The sequence below is a fragment of the Lucilia sericata genome, unplaced genomic scaffold (genome assembly GCF_015586225.1).
Source record: "Lucilia sericata isolate MDLA Ls3-8-SP2 unplaced genomic scaffold, ASM1558622v1 Contig000071F_arrow, whole genome shotgun sequence".
NCBI classification, from domain to species: domain Eukaryota; kingdom Metazoa; phylum Arthropoda; class Insecta; order Diptera; family Calliphoridae; genus Lucilia; species Lucilia sericata.
In genome coordinates this window covers 193,174-209,544 of record NW_023994105.1, presented here as the reverse complement: position 1 = coordinate 209,544, position 16,371 = coordinate 193,174, and the positions used below count along the sequence as shown (strand labels likewise).

The 16,371-nt window shown below is 31.1% G+C and overlaps 1 protein-coding gene across 1 annotated transcript in view; it reads left to right on the top strand.

Annotated features, from left to right (window-relative positions):
* Nucleotides 1-16,371, top strand: part of LOC119616426 (insulin receptor substrate 1) — a 244,219-nt gene that overhangs the window by 95,260 nt on the left and 132,588 nt on the right. Inside the window, exon 3 of the mRNA XM_037972757.1 lies at nt 9,658-10,041. Coding sequence (XP_037828685.1) covers nt 9,666-10,041 — 376 coding nt within the window. The 5' untranslated portion in view covers nt 9,658-9,665. The remainder of the gene's footprint in view (nt 1-9,657; nt 10,042-16,371) is intronic.

Genomic DNA, 16,371 nt, shown 5'->3' with positions numbered 1-16,371 from the left:
TTTCATGGACTCGGAAATAATAATCGCAATTTAATTGATCAAAATTAAGCAACAATTGGTAATAATATAATTTTTACTTAATTATTGGCAAAAATTGCCTTTTTCCCGAAATCCATCAAATTCACATCGCAGGTACGGTAAAACTATGAGAGGTATTAAGCTCATTCTTTCTGTGTTTAATTCTTATATACATATATCCTTTATAATATCCAGCATAGAAAACTTTAATTTTTAATAATCCATTTAACAAAATTTTTTAAAGTTTGAAAATGGAGTTTTGGAGATGCTGTTAAAATAATGGCCCTTTTTTGACCACAGACTAAACCGAGTAAGCGTTATCCAATTTGAACAAAAATTCGTACTAGCACATTTATGAACCTTATAAAGATAAACATAATATTTTTTTGTAAAATTTTTCAAAACTAACAAAAATTTTCTTATATTTACTTTTATATGTCTTCAGAATCACAAAATTCTCGGGGGAAATTTTAATAACTCAAAACTTTTTTAACCAATTTTGAGTTTTTCCATCTTTTTGGAAAGACAATTTTGTAGACATTGCGATTTTGCTATAAAATGGTGCAATAATTAATACTTAAAGCATCATTTTGTGAAAAAACTCCAAAAAGTGGCATTTTCCCATATAAACGCATTTACAAACTTTGGCGGCGATGCGCGGGCTCTTACCCTCAAAATAATTGAATAATATTTTACAGTCTTCCATTTCACGTTAAAATACAACATAATTTCACTATTAGATGTTGATCCGAGCGAAAAGCCTATTTTCGACCCACCCCACAGTGGGACAGAATGGAAATTTTTTGGAAATAAATCTGGCATTTCTAAACGGCTGATCCGATCGGGATAAAATTTGGCGTGAGCGTAGCCAAGGAGTATTCGAGTTTAAGTTTTGAAGATGAACCCTGCAGATGCCCCAGGGACGGCGCTGTGGCGGCTCAAAGTAGGGTACCTACGACATGTAAAATTTTTAAACTCGTGCCATTTTTTTGTTTTTCACCCAAATACAAAGATTTTTATATTTTGTGAAAGCGCTCGACGAGATCTTGAATATCCGAGTTATAGGCATTTAAAAATTTAGTGATACAAAATTTACCATACCTTGGTCCGCCTTTTTTTGAATACCGGGCGTAATTTTGGACCAAATGGACTCAATTTTGTCTTTTTAGTTAGACAACAAAATTTCCAATAATATACAAAAAATTTCAGATCAATATCGTTTACAGATCCAAAAATATACGTTTTTTAATTTAAAAATTCAAAAAATTTTAGATTTTTGGCGTTTTTTTGCCAAAAATGTGTCGTAACTCTTTTATTAATAAAATAAAATTTTTATTAAGAACATATAACAATTTTATAGTTTTCTAAAAGGTATCTTTACGCAGAACGCTTTGGCGTAAAAAACTTGTCCTATTTTTTGAAAATGTTGCCACTGCGTCCTTCCGAATATGACCTATTTTTTATCAAAACTTCAACTTTGGGCGACATGTTCTAAAATCCCAAAGCTGGGATCAGAAAACTGAAAGCAGTTTTGGAAACCTCAATATGTTTTCTATTTACTCCAAAAGTATTTTCCCAGCCCTGAAAGAAATGTGGACCCTATGGGCAAAAAAGTAAAAAATCCCATTTTTGGGATTTTCATTCCTATTTTTGGGAATTGCGGGATGCCCTTTGACCTTTTCAATTTTTTTTTGCATATTCTTATTTGAAATGACAAATTTAACAAGCGTTGAAAATTTCATTGAGTTTTGTTCATAAATAAAGATTTTGTCATATATTACATATTTGTTTAATTTCTAAAACTATGATTTATATCAAAATTTTAATAGGATCGCAGATAGCTACAACAATTTAGTCCATATTTATCCCTTAATATCATTTTTTAGTTAGATATGGAAATTCTCGACCCTTTACAAAAAATTTCAGGCCAATATCTCAATTACATTCAAAAATATGTTCATTTAAACCTGTGTCCTTTAATTTCATCTTTTTCATATTTTAGTATTAAGTATGACAGCACATATTTAAATCTTATATTTACCTATTTTCTATTTGTTTGCTTATCCTTATAATTGAAAGGTCCTATTATGCTTAAATTTTCAAAAATTTATAACTATTTTTTACCTAAATTTTTTCGACAGATCATTTCGTTCTGTTTCGTTTATGGTCATGTAGGTAAAAATATACAGGTAATGATAATTTCGATTCATTCACTAATAAGAAATATCAATGACTGAATTACAGGTTATAGTAATATAGTCCTAAATGTTAATAGGTAGACAATTCGTAATTTTTTACTTTGGAATACCTGTATCGGAAATGACAAGAATTGGTATATAAGTAAACTTCTCAGATTTTAAGTACCATATTTAATAAATCTACAATGAAGATTACATTAAAGTACGAAGAGTTGTGTTCCGTTTTATGGAGTATATCTTCAAAAGGGCCAGAAAGAATTGAAGACATTTCAAATTATATAAAAACTACATATAGTAGAAAAGTAGACAAAACAGGCATATCAAAAATTGAAAACTTTTTAAAACTTTTTGATGTAAAAAGTAAGTCTGTGGATGGAAATCAAAAGAAATTTCGATTAAAATTTTGTAGTTGGATGGAAACTACTACGGAAATCTCAACTTACAACACATCAATAGGAGCGCCTTGCAAGTCATACGAAGACTTATGTTCAAGGTAAAAAAAAGAGGGTCACACAAAAACTTTTTTCAATCTCAAATGAGGAAATTGCTGATACATTTAACGAAATGCTGAAAAAGGAAAACCAACATATGGATGTCGTACATATTGCAACTATTCTTCCTAATGCATCACCAAAACGACTTAAGCGAATTGTGGAAAGTATACCAACTCCAACATCATAATCAAATTTTACTGAAGAGGAAGCAATAGCGCTTATGTTGGAACTGGGTCTCAGTCGAAATAAGTACCAAATATTAAGGAAAGCTCTGCATGAAAAAGGACACAATATATTACCATCATACAAGGCGATCCAGGAAAAAAAAAAACAAACTATCCTACTAAATCAACAAAAAATAATGAAGAATTGAAAGAACTGAGAGCTGCGGAAAAAAGCAGAATCCAAGAAGAATTTAAAGTTCAGATGGGATTAAACATCGACAAACCACTTTCAAGTTGCGGTAGTACAAATGACGGTAATACGTCGAGAAGGTTTTTTCGTGATTTTGAAATTACTTCAAAAATAACTGGAATCGACAAGGAGTTGCTTCGAAGAGTTAAAACTATTTTAATGGCACTGAATAGTAAACATAAAACTAATGAAAATCGATTTGGGGAATACACATCTGAAATTTCTAAATTACTTGTATCTCTGTATCCATGGAGGGAACTAACACCAACAGTACACAAAGTATTGTGTCATGGTCAAATAATAATTGAATCGAATATTCTTCCACTTGAAGAGTTAACAGAAGAAGCCCAGGAAGCGAGGAATCGAGATTTTAAGCATGTTCAACTATTCAGCTCAAGAAAATGCTCCAGGCAATCACAGAATGAAGATATTTTTAATAGTTTACTTCTATCTTCTGATCCTGTTCTTTCAACTATGCGAAAAAGATGGATTTGTTATGAAACTCTATCATCTCAAAACAAGGAAGATTTAAAGGACTTATATTACCTTCTGGATATGTATACCGATATGACAGATTATTTTATAGAAAATAAGTAGTGTTAGGAATTAACTATATAAGTAGGTTGTAAGAATTAATTGTATTATGTTTAAGATAAACAGTTCAAATAAAAAAAGCTATTATACTAACTGATGATATTGTATTAAATTGTGTTTTATATTTCGGTGGGCGGGAAAGGTAATTTGTGTGGGGTGATTTAGGTGTTGTTGTGCGTGGCTCATAATAAAATTATAATTTTTTTTTATATACAATATTATAATAAAATAATTAACTAAATAATTTTTAAAAATTGTCCAAATATTTTATTCAACACCAAATGTATGTTCTGTCATACTTAATACTAAAATATGAAAAAGATGAAATTAAAGGACACAGGTTTAAATGAACATATTTTTGAATGTAATTGAGATATTGGCTTGAAATTTTTTGTAAAGGGTCGAGAATTTCCATATCTAACTAAAAAAAGATATTAAGGGATAAATATGGACTAAATTGTTGTAGCTATCTGCGATCCTATTAAAATTTTGATATAAATCATAGTTTTAGAAATTAAACAAATATGTAATATATGACAAAATCTTTATCTATGAACAAAACTCAACGAAATTTTCAACGCTTGTTAAATTTGTCATTTCAAATAAGAATATGCAAAAAAAATTGAAAAGGTCAAAGGGCATCCCGCAATTCCCAAAAATAGGAATGAAAATCCCAAAAATGGGATTTTTGACTTTTTTGCCCATAGGGTCCACATTTCTTTCAGGGCTGGGAAAATACTTTTGGAGTAAATAGAAAACATATTGAGGTTTCCAAAACTGCTTTCAGTTTTCTGATCCCAGCTTTGGGATTTTAGAACATGTCGCCCAAAGTTGAAGTTTTGATAAAAAATAGGTCATATTCGGAAGGACGCAGTGGCAACATTTTCAAAAAATAGGACAAGTTTTTTACGCCAAAGTGTTCTGCGTAATGATACCTTTTAGAAAACTATAAAATTGTTATATGTTCTTAATAAAAATTTTATTTTATTAATAAAAGAGTTAAGACACATTTTTGGCAAAAAAACGCCAAAAATCTAAAATTTTTTGAATTTTTAAATTAAAAAACGTATATTTTTGGATCTGTAAACGATATTGATCTGAAATTTTTTGTATATTATTGGAAATTTTGTTGTCTAACTAAAAAGAAAAAATTGAGTCCATTTGGTCCAAAATTACGCCCGGTATTCAAAAAAAGGCGGACCAAGGTATGGTAAATTTTGTATCACTAAATTTTTAAATGCCTATAACTCGGATATTATAAGAGATAAGTAGTATGTCCAAGCATGTTTTTTCAAGATCTCGTCGAGCGCTTTCACAAAATATAATCTTTGTATTTGGGTGAAAAACAAAAAAATGGCACGAGTTTAAAAATTTTACATGTCGTAGGTACCCTACTTTGAGCCGCCACAGCGCCGTCCCTGGGGCATCTGCAGGGTTCATCTTCAAAACTTAAACTCGAATACTCCTTGGCTACGCTCACGCCAAATTTTATCCCGATCGGATCAGCCGTTTAGAAATGCCAGATTTATTTCCAAAAAATTTCCATTCTGCCCCACTGTGCACCCTAATATACATATATACATACAATAACAAAATCTCACTAAAAAATCATCAAAATGCTTAAATTTAAATCAATTTTTATTTAAAGAAAATATCTAAATTTATAAGTATAGTAATTTATAATTTTATAAATTTTAAATTTATTAACAATTTCTTAATTATCAATTACTTTGTTTACTTTTGTCAAATTTAAACACAAAAACATACAATATACTAAAACAAATTGCATACAATAACAAAGTCTTAATGAACAAACAACCCATCAAGTTTTATTGTTCAGTCGGCTTGATTTGTACTAACCAGTCAAACTATTACGTCCCTTAGTAAGAAAACGAAACCAAGAACTAAGCAATACGTAAGCAGCACACGCAAAACTGTTTTTACTGTTCAGTCGTTGTGTTCAGTTCGGCTGAGTTGAAAAACTTAACATGGCCGCTGCTTGTGTGTGTGGCTGCTGAAGAAAAACAAAACCACTTGCAAGTTATTGCAGCAATGTGTTGACTGACTTCAGTTAGCTTGTAAGGGGAAATTTTAACGAGTTACTATTTTTTAAGCATGGTACTAAATTTAGTCAAATATTTAGTAATTTGCGACTGCAATTAGCAGGTTTTTGAAACCCTGCTAAATTTCATGTAAATCGGTTCAGTAGTTTGTCCGTGAAAGCGTAACAAACAGACATTCTCTTTCATATAATTATAGGATAATATATAGGTAAGGATAATTTTATAAAAAGTGGGCGTAGAAAGGGGCGTGGCATCGGATCACTCTTATATATAGCCTATAGTTTTTCAGACTTAGTACTTAGTACTTAGGTTTAGTAGTTTTTGCATATTGTGATTGGAAAATTGGTGTAATAATAGTTTTACAAAAAGTGGGCGTAAAAAGGGGCGTGGCATCCGATCAAGATCTTATATAGCCTATTGTTCCTTTTGGGGCTAAACCTATTAGCGGTCCAAATTACATGTAAATCGGTTCAGAAGTTTTGCCGTGAAAGCGTAACAAACAAACACACAAACAAACAGTGTGTTATATATATATAGGATATAGGATTATCTTCAAAATAGAACATGTACGTAAGGACAAAGTTATTAGAAAATGTGCTAAGTCCAACAAAAAATAAAAATTCAGAAAAAGAAAACGTGCTAAGTCCTAAAAAAATCGCCATAAGTATTAAATAGTATTATTTTTAAATTGTTTCACAACTGATATTAAATAAGGAGAAATCTAAGAAGAAAACTGCGTCTACAGATTTTAGAAATATAAAATAAAGGAAAAGTTATGAAGTTTTTTGCTTCTCCTATAAAATTTACAAAAGAGGACTTGTTACGTTTGCGTACTAAGCTAACGATATACAAAATACCGTACCTTATTATTGTGAGTATTATAGAATTTAATTTGAATAAAATAGAATGGAAACAGTGTACAAAATATTTATCTTTATTAAGCGTATAAACCAACTAACTGACCGATCTTCTTGAATGTTCAAGAGCAATTAAAAAATATAAAATTTCTTATACAATTCATTCCTGACAAAATATATATAAATCCAGAATAATAAAGTATTTAACGGGATACTTTAATAGGCAAAAAATAGGAATAAATAAGAATATATAAGTAGGTACGTATATACATATGGCAAGTAATGATCTACTCAAAAGCAAACTCTTATATTATTCGTCAAAGGGTAATAAGCTTATTATATCCAATTTACTCAATAAGTTAGAATATGCGAGTATTTAAATTCGATCAATATAACAACAATCAAATTACAGCGTGTTAGGTAAATTAATGAACAAAATAAATATGTAAATATAACAATTATAATTAAATACCGCAACATACTCCGCCCCTAGAACTACAGTTCTTAAACCCAATGGAATGCAGTCTTACCGTTGGAAGTGTTTTAGTCGAGTCCTATAGACTCCGCTATGCTTCTACTCACAGCGAGTTATGTAAGCCTACATTTTATGGATAATTAATCCTGATCTGAAGAATTCACGTTTTTAGGCGAAAAGATATTACCTGTGGGGAGTAAACAAATTTTAGTTATAGGTCTTTTAAAAATTTTGTGTTTCGATAAGATTGATGCAACTCTTACGTGTCCATCCGTACCAGGATAGATTTCATGAATTCTTCCAAGAGACCATTACCCTGGTGCACATCTTTCATCTTTTATAAGAACTAAATCTCCTTTTTGTATAGTACGTAGATTGTCTAACCATTTTGGTCTTGACTGTAAATGGTTTAAATATTCGGAATACCACCTCTTCCAAAATGATTGCTTCATCTTCTTTATAGCCTTCCAACGTGGTAAATGTTGATCATTAACATCAAGTAGATCTTCTTCTTGTAGACAAACGGTCTACAGAAAATGTGCGGGCGTTAAGGCATCATTATCAGTCGGATCCGTAGATAGAGGGCAAAGGGGTCGCGAGTTAAGACAACCTTCGATCTGACATAACAAAGTTGAAAGCTCTTCGTAGCTTAACACTCGATCAGTCATAATGCGTTTAAGATGATATTTGACTGATTTTACGCCAGCCTCCCACAATCCTCCAAAATAGGGTGAGGCTGGCGGTATGAAATGCCAGTTTGTACCAGAGTGAGACAAATAATTTCGAAGTTCTTCTGGCAACGACGCCGAAATGCTGCCAGAAATCCGTTAGTGCGAAGATCCGACACCACTTCTAAGTGTATGGCTTTTGTAACCATACAAATAAATAAACAAATGTATCCTTTGGATACTACTGCCGACCGCAGTGTTGAATTTTTTAGTTGAATGGGACCGGAAAAATCCACGCCACTGTGTTTAAAAGGTCTGATCATATTAACACGAACCGAAGGTTGTTTGTTTGAGATGTTGAGATGTTTTGGCTCGATATCTAAAGCAACGAACACAATTATTAATTATCTTTTTAGCTATTTGATTACCTGAAATAATCCAAAACTATCGATTAACGTAGGACATGGTTAACGTCAAACCTCCGTGCAAGGTTTTTTGGTGGGATTCCAGAATAGTCAAAGCTGACAATGGGTTAGTTTTACCAAGTAATATAGGATGTTTTGTAGAAAAATTTAAATTAGAATTTTCTAATCTTCCGCCTACACGTAAAATACCAACGTCATCCAGAAAAGGCATTAGCTTTAAAATATGTTTATTTTTAACAGGCAAATTTGAGTTTAAACTTTTAAGCTCATTATGAAAATCAATAATTTGGGTTGTTTTTATAAGCATATGTAATGAGTTTGATTTCTATAGGTGTAAGAGTTCCTAACATTTTAAATTTCTTGATTCTTTTACAATTATTATAAAAACGTAAACAGAATGCACAAACCCGTATCAATTTGATTAAAATTTTTTTTTTTTTTTTTTTTAACTAAGGAATACTTTTTTTCAATATTTGGCACTTATTTCCCCCTGTTTTTTTCAAAATGGACGTTTTTGTTGTATTTTTTACTCAAAAGAAAGGTTGGATCATTTCCTTTATGAGCTTTGTAGTCACATAGTGGGATGCAAGGGGCATATGTGAAAAAAAAATAATATTTTAACTCAAAAACTTAGCTTTAGGAGTTAATATATTTTTTATATATGGGTCACTTCGTGTGACCCAACTTTAAAAATCGATGTCTGCCGGACTTAGAAGGGGTCAAAGTTGGACATTTTGGTCATACAGGGTTTTATTCAAATGAGTGTAACTTTTCACCAATTGGTTCTACCAAACATTTTTCATAGGAGTTCAGAGAGCTATTTCTACGTTGTTTCCAAAAAAAATTTAAATGTTAAAAAAAAATTTTTTTACATATTTGTTTATAAAATAATTTTTATTGCAAAAAAATTTTATTCTTGAGTTAAAATATAGTTTTTTTGACAGATATCCCACTCGCATCCCATTATGGGAATGTAAAACCCTTAAGGGAAATTTAAGCTATCTTTTAAGCAAAAAAAATTATATATTTTTTTTAATTTCAAAAAAAAAACGTAACGTAAAAATTTGTATGAAGAATACATACTGGGAAATTTTTGAAAATTTGAATTTTTTGCATACAAATTTTTTTGAACGTTTGTCGTTTCGTTTTATGAAATGAGGGCCTTAAGTTCAAAATCAAATAAATGTTTTAATTTAGTTCCTCATGAATCCAAACTGGTTTGGCTATATTTGTCGAATTTTTTCTTAAAAAAGTCTGTACAAATTTTAGATTGGCATTTTTGGCGATTTGTGATATATAATTTGGTGTCGAAGGTAGAAAATAATCTAACAACTGTACTGTGGACCGTACAGTTTCCTGTAGACACAGATTTTTTATTTGTGAAAATGACTGTTGTACAGTTAAAAAAATGTCCCTGCATAGTAATAAATATTATTTCTTATTTTTTATAGAAAACAAAATGTCGAAGCAACGTTTATCAGCTTTAAATGATGATGGTGTTCTGCTTTGCGGGTATTACAAAAAGTTAAAGACAATGAAGAAAAAATTTTTTGTGTTGTATAACGAAACTCCATGTAAGGTAGCACGAATAGAATACTATGATACTGAAAAAAAATATAAATCGGGTTTTACTCCGAAACGAATAATTAAAATTAAAAATTGTTTTAATATTAATCGCCGGTTTTACACAAAGCATGATTTTGTTATTGTACTTGCATCAAAAGAAGGTGGATTTGGAATTGTTATGGATTCAGAAGATGAAATGAACACCTGGCTAAACCATTTGTTGCATTTACAAAGATCAGGAGAAACATGTTTTGATTTTCCAAAGTTTGGTAAGTAAACACAAATTGTCAATATATAATAGACTCAATAAATAAAGGCATTCTTTTATTATATACAAACAAATTTCATCAACAATAAATTATAAATTTTTAAATTTGTTTAAAATAAATTCAATTATTTTGCTAAAAGTAATTATACATATAAATATGCATCTAAGACACAATAAAGTATATGCATATATTCCGTATCCTTATCAAATTATGAGTCAAATTAGCTATGTCCGTCAGTCTACCTAAACACGCTCACAGTAAAACTAAAAAGGAAATAAACTACACTATGCGACATAAGTCTACAAACGATATTTCTGTTCAGTATATTCCGATGTATTTAAGAAAAATAACAAGTGAGAGTGTTATATTCGGCTGTGCCGAATCTCATATACCCACCATCAAACCGTATGCCTTAAAAGGATATTACTCATCAAATTAACTGATGAGGACCTTATATGAGATAGGGTTAATAATTGACCGTTTTTCATAAAAAATTTTTAGACCAATTTTGGTTCATACAAAACATCTTTATATCGAATATCACTTCCCGACACTTTCCGCATGAAATTGGGTAGGAAGATTTATGTTCCTATAAATGTTTTTTATATAAAATTTCATAACTGTTCACGTATTTTTAAGTCAGCAAAGATCGTTAAAGTAATTTTCTTATTGACCGATCCTCAATACATTTGGTAAAGAGGCTTTAACTCGTATAAAAAATATGTATATGTGTCGAATTTCATCGCTTTTCTGTATTCTGTATTTTTAAGCCAATAATTATCGTTTAAGTAATTTTTTGAAGGGCACCTTATATGGGGTCAATTATGGACCGATCCACATAAAGTTTGATAGAGAGATTTTTGCATCATTGAAACTTATGTGTGTCGAATTTCATCACTATACTCGTTATTTTAAGACAGTATTGAACGTTAAAGTCATATTCTGAAGGGGACCTTATATAGGGGGTAGGGTCAATTATGGACCGATCAACATAAAATTAGGTAGAGAAGTTTTTGATCATAAGAGACTTACTTATGTCAAATTTCATTGTTATACTAGTATTTTTAAGCCAGTAATGAGCGTTAAACAAATTTTCTGAAGGGGGCCTTATATGGGGGGTATGGTCAATTATGGACCGATCCTCATAAAATTTGGCAGAGAGATTTTGGATAATATATAAATAAAACTTATTTATGTCGAATTTCATCGCTATATTCGTACTTTTGAAACAGATATGCCCATTAAAGCTGTTTTTCGGGGGTCCACTTGTATGGGAGCTATCCGAAAACGTGGACCGATGTTGCCCATTTTCAATACCAAACAAACCTTACCTATAGAGAGTATTTGTGGAAAATTTCATATCTTGCTCCGTTCGGACTCTATCGTGCTTTCAAGAGACAGACAGACAGACAGACGGACGGACAGACGGACAGACATGGCTAGATCGTCTTAGAATTTAATAAGTATATATATACTTTTGTGGGTCTATGACCAATATTTCGATGTGTTACAAACGGAATGACAAAATCAATATACCCCCCATCTTTTTTGATGGTGGGTATAAAAAATTCTTTTACATTTTGGTAAATGTTATGTTTTGAGAAATATAAATCATAAGACATCGTTTTTCTATTCCAAAAAAAATAATTTTTTTTTAAATTTTCTGAATTTCACAAAAGTCTACAAACGATGGATTTAAATGTTTAATAAAATATTAAATTGCTTTACGAAAGGGTATTTTTTGGGTTATATATTCTATGTAAGTCTATCTGACATTAAATATGAACTTTTTATGGATAACTATTTCGATGTTTGCCCATTAATCTCCTAAAATGTATAACTGACCCCAGAGGCTTCCTGTGGATTTGTAGCTGCAAATACTCTTGTAAATGTTGAAAGTATTGACCTCTACATATTCAGGAGAATGTTTTATCACTGATCTAGCATTATACAGTTAATACTATATTATCTGCAGAAAATATTATTGGGGTATATGTCCGCTGTAAGGCAAATTTTTTGTATGGGTCCAGTTTTTCGATGATCTCAGCTACAGCGTTCTCCAAAACATAAATATCCTACTCATCTGTGTCTTTGGTAGATGTACTAAGAAAATACCAACTAAAATGTTTAAAGCATAAAATATAAACAATATTGTTATGTCATTCTAAAAATGTATTATATTTAATATTAAATGGGAATACTAAATTTTAGAAAGCGAAATAAGCCATAATGTAATAAAATTCCAAACCCAGAAGTAATGGTGGAAAATTAAGATTTGGTCCACCAACACATGTCTTTTAAACTATTATTTTTAGAGGAACAATATATCCAAACATGAATTTCCATGTTGAAATCATCGAAAAACTACATCCAAATGTCTAAGTCATGTCTGTGCCGGACAATGACATTTAACCAAGGTTGGCAACGGTTTCGAAACGGTGATAAGGTAGTAGTATCGGTGTTCTGACTTATTTAGGTATTGGTATTTTAACGTTATCGGTACTTCGGCTTATTTTAGCGTTATCGGTATTTTGACTTATTTCGGTATTTGTATGTTAGCGTTATCGGTATTTTGGATTATTTCGGTATTGATATTTGAACGTTATCGGTAGTGTACAAAAAATATATTTTAGCGGTAATTTCGGAATGATTTAAATAATTAAAAATATGTTCATAAATGCAGTGGAACATCATCAGCAAACTTTTAAATACAAAAAATAACATTGGTATTATTGTTTTACATACTTTTTATACTAACCATTAAAAAGGGGGGTATAGTGATTTTGACATTCCGTTTGTAACACATCGAAATATTGGTCATAGACCCACAAAAGTATATATATTCTGGGTCCTTATTAAATTCTAAGACGATCTATCCATGCCTGTCCGCGTGTCCGTCAGTCTCTCTGTTGAAAGCATAATAGAGTCCGAACAGAACGAGGTAGTGGATTGAAATTTTCCACAAATATTCTCTATTGGTAAGGTTTGTTTGGTATTGAAAATGGGCAATATCGGTCCACGTTTTCAGATAGCCTCCTTACAAGTGGACCCCCGAAAAACAGCTTTAACGGACATATCTATTTTAAAAGTACAAGTATAACGATGAAAGTTATAATAAGTTTCATGTGATTCAAAATCTCCCTACCAAATTTTATGAGGATCGGTCCATAATTAACCCTACCCAACATATAAGGTCTCCTTGAGAAAATGACTTTAACGCTCATAACTGGCTTAAAAATACTAGTATAACTAAGAAATTTGACATAAGTAAGTCTCTTATGATCCAAAACCTCTCTACCAAATTTTATGTTGATCGGTCCATAATTGACTCTACCCCCATATAAGGACCCCTTCAAAAAATTAGTTTAACGCTCCTTACTGGCTTAAAAATACTAGTATAACTATGAAACTTGACATACGTAAGTCTCTTATGATCCATAATCTCTCTACCAAATTGTATGTTGATCGGTCCATAATTGACCCCCCATATAAGGTCCCCTTCAATAAATGACTTTAACGCTCAAAATAATAGTATAGTGATGAAATTCAACACACATAAGTTTCATATAATCCAAAATCTCGCTACCAAATTTTATGAGGATCGGTCCATAATTGACCCTACCACCCATTGAAAGTCCCCTTCAATAAATTACTTAAACGTTCATTACTGGCTTAGAAATACAAGTAAAGCGATGAAATTACCCCGCGTAAGTTCCTTGCGAATAAAATCTCTTACCCGAATTTTATGTGGAGCGGTCCTTAATTCACCTTACCCCCTATAAGATCCCCTTCATAATAACAATTTAATGCTCATTACTGCGAAAATAGAGATGAAATCCACCTCCGGTTATCGTTCAACCTATAGATATTCTTTAACCTACCGATAAAATATAACCAGACATTGAGATAAGGAGGGTAAGAATTTAATAAGGACCCAGAATATATATGTATATACTTTTGTTAGTTTATGGCCAATATTTCGATGTGTTACATATTACAAAATTAATACACCCCCTCTTTTTTGATGATGAGTATAAAAAGAAGGTTGTCAATAAATAGACGTCAGTGATGGTAACAATATGTATTTGAAAAGTGAAGAGATATTCAATTTTTGGAAATTTGTGTTTCTTTAATGAAATATCGGTATTGGTATTTTAGCGTTATCAGTATTTTGGCTTATTTCGGTAATGGTATTTTAGCGTTATCAGTATTTTGTAGGGATGCCAATCCCGAAATCCCGATCCCGAAAATCCCGGGATTTTTCGGGATTGGCAAATCCCGAATCCCGGGATTTGGAAAATAAATCCCGGGATTTTTTCGGGATTAGGATTTGTGTCAAAAAACTGTTTTTATTTTCTTTTTTTGAGCCATAATTTTCATTAATTTGAAAATTACGATCTTTTTTTCTTATTTTTGACTCATGCAAAACAAAATTCCGCAGAGCTAATTTTATACATATTTGAACCTTTTATTTTTTAAAGTGGTATGAGTCCATACACATAGCACATATAAATTTATTTGTTCACTTCGTTTTTATACCTTACACCACTTTAGTGGGGAGGGTATATTGGGTTTGTGCTGATGTTTGTTACACACAATAATATTGGTCCTATACCTTAAAGTATACCAATCGGCTCAGAATTATTTTCTGAGTCGATTTAGCTATGTCCTTCCGTCTGTCCGTCCGTCCGTGTAAACCTTGTAATCAAACTACAGCAATTTTGAAGATAATTCAATGAAATTTTGCATGATCTTCTATTGTACTAGAGACGGATCCTATTGAAAATGGATAACATCGGTCCAATATTTGACCTAGCCCCCATACAACTGAACCCCCCAAATAGGGTTTTTAAGTTCATAATTATGTTCAATATACTCGTAACTCGACAAAAAGCTGCAAAACCAAGTTCTATACTAGCCTTCATGACCCTGATGTATTTTTTGATGATGCGGCCTCATTTGACCCTAGCCCCTATGCAAAGCCCCCTTCGAAATATGACTTAAATGTACACAATTTTATTCAACAAAAAATAGCTAAATTATATCTGAGGCAAGGTACAATTCAACTTAGATGCTTTATTATGAACAATAAATCACATTTTATTTTTATAACTGGTGTAGGGTATTATATGGTAGGCTTCGCCCAACTATAACTTTTTACTTGTTAGCACATTGCAATGTTGGTCGTAGACCGACCCAAAAAGTATACACATTCTGTGTCTGTAAGCTGAAAACACGAGTTAGAAGACTCATTCTATTTGGGCTGAAAATTTGGACCAAAATTGACACAAAAAAACCTAATTGGACCTCCTCTGAAAATCACATTGATGCTGATATTAATTTCAATACATTACAATATTTTGATGGTGGGTATTTAATTTCGGCACAGTCGAATACAAACTTTATTTTTCAATACTAGAGGATTTTACATTTCTAACTTTCTACAAATCTGAATGATACCGGTAAAGGTAAATTACCTTGTTCTGAATGCACCTAAAATTTTAAATTAATATTACGAATATAATAATATGTTCCAAAACTAATATGTATTTTGAGTAAAATTCCAAATATTTTTCAAAGAATAGGTTCTAAATTGATGTTCGAATAATTGAATTGGTATCTGTTATAATTATTAGTTCACATGGAACAGTATGAGGTTTTAAAAAGAGCTTATGTCTAATTTCGGAACTTGATATTTATTTTTATTTAGGAAGTAAGTATGTATTTAAAAAGTTTCTGAAATTATGCAATTCTGAAAGTTTTTATTTAAAAATTGGAATTAATTGGATTGTTTTAATTTAAATCTTCTGTCTGTTAAATTTCCACAAAATTAAACAATTTTCTTTACAAATATGATGATTTAAAGATTTTCATATATAAAATAATTAAATTCATGTAATCCCGAAATCCCGTAAAATCCCGAAATACCGAAAAATCCCGGGATTGCAATTTTCAAAATCCCGAATCCCGGGATTTGTAAAAGCCAGTCCCGTTTGGCATCCCTAGTATTTTGGCTTATTTCGGTAATGGTATTTTAGCGTTATCGGTATTTTAACTTATTTTGGTATTGATATTTTAGCGTTATCGGTATTTTGGCTTATTTCGGTATCGGTATTTTGGCGGTAACGGTAGTTGTGTTGATAAGGTATATTAGCGGTAACGATAGCTTAGCGATAACGGTTGCCAACCTTGCATTTAACATAGAAGATTTTAGAAGATTAATGAGCAAACATATCGAAATAGTTATCCATAAAAAATTCATATTTAATATCAGATACATAGAGTGTATAACCCAAAAAAATACCCTTTCGTAAAGCAATTTATTATTTT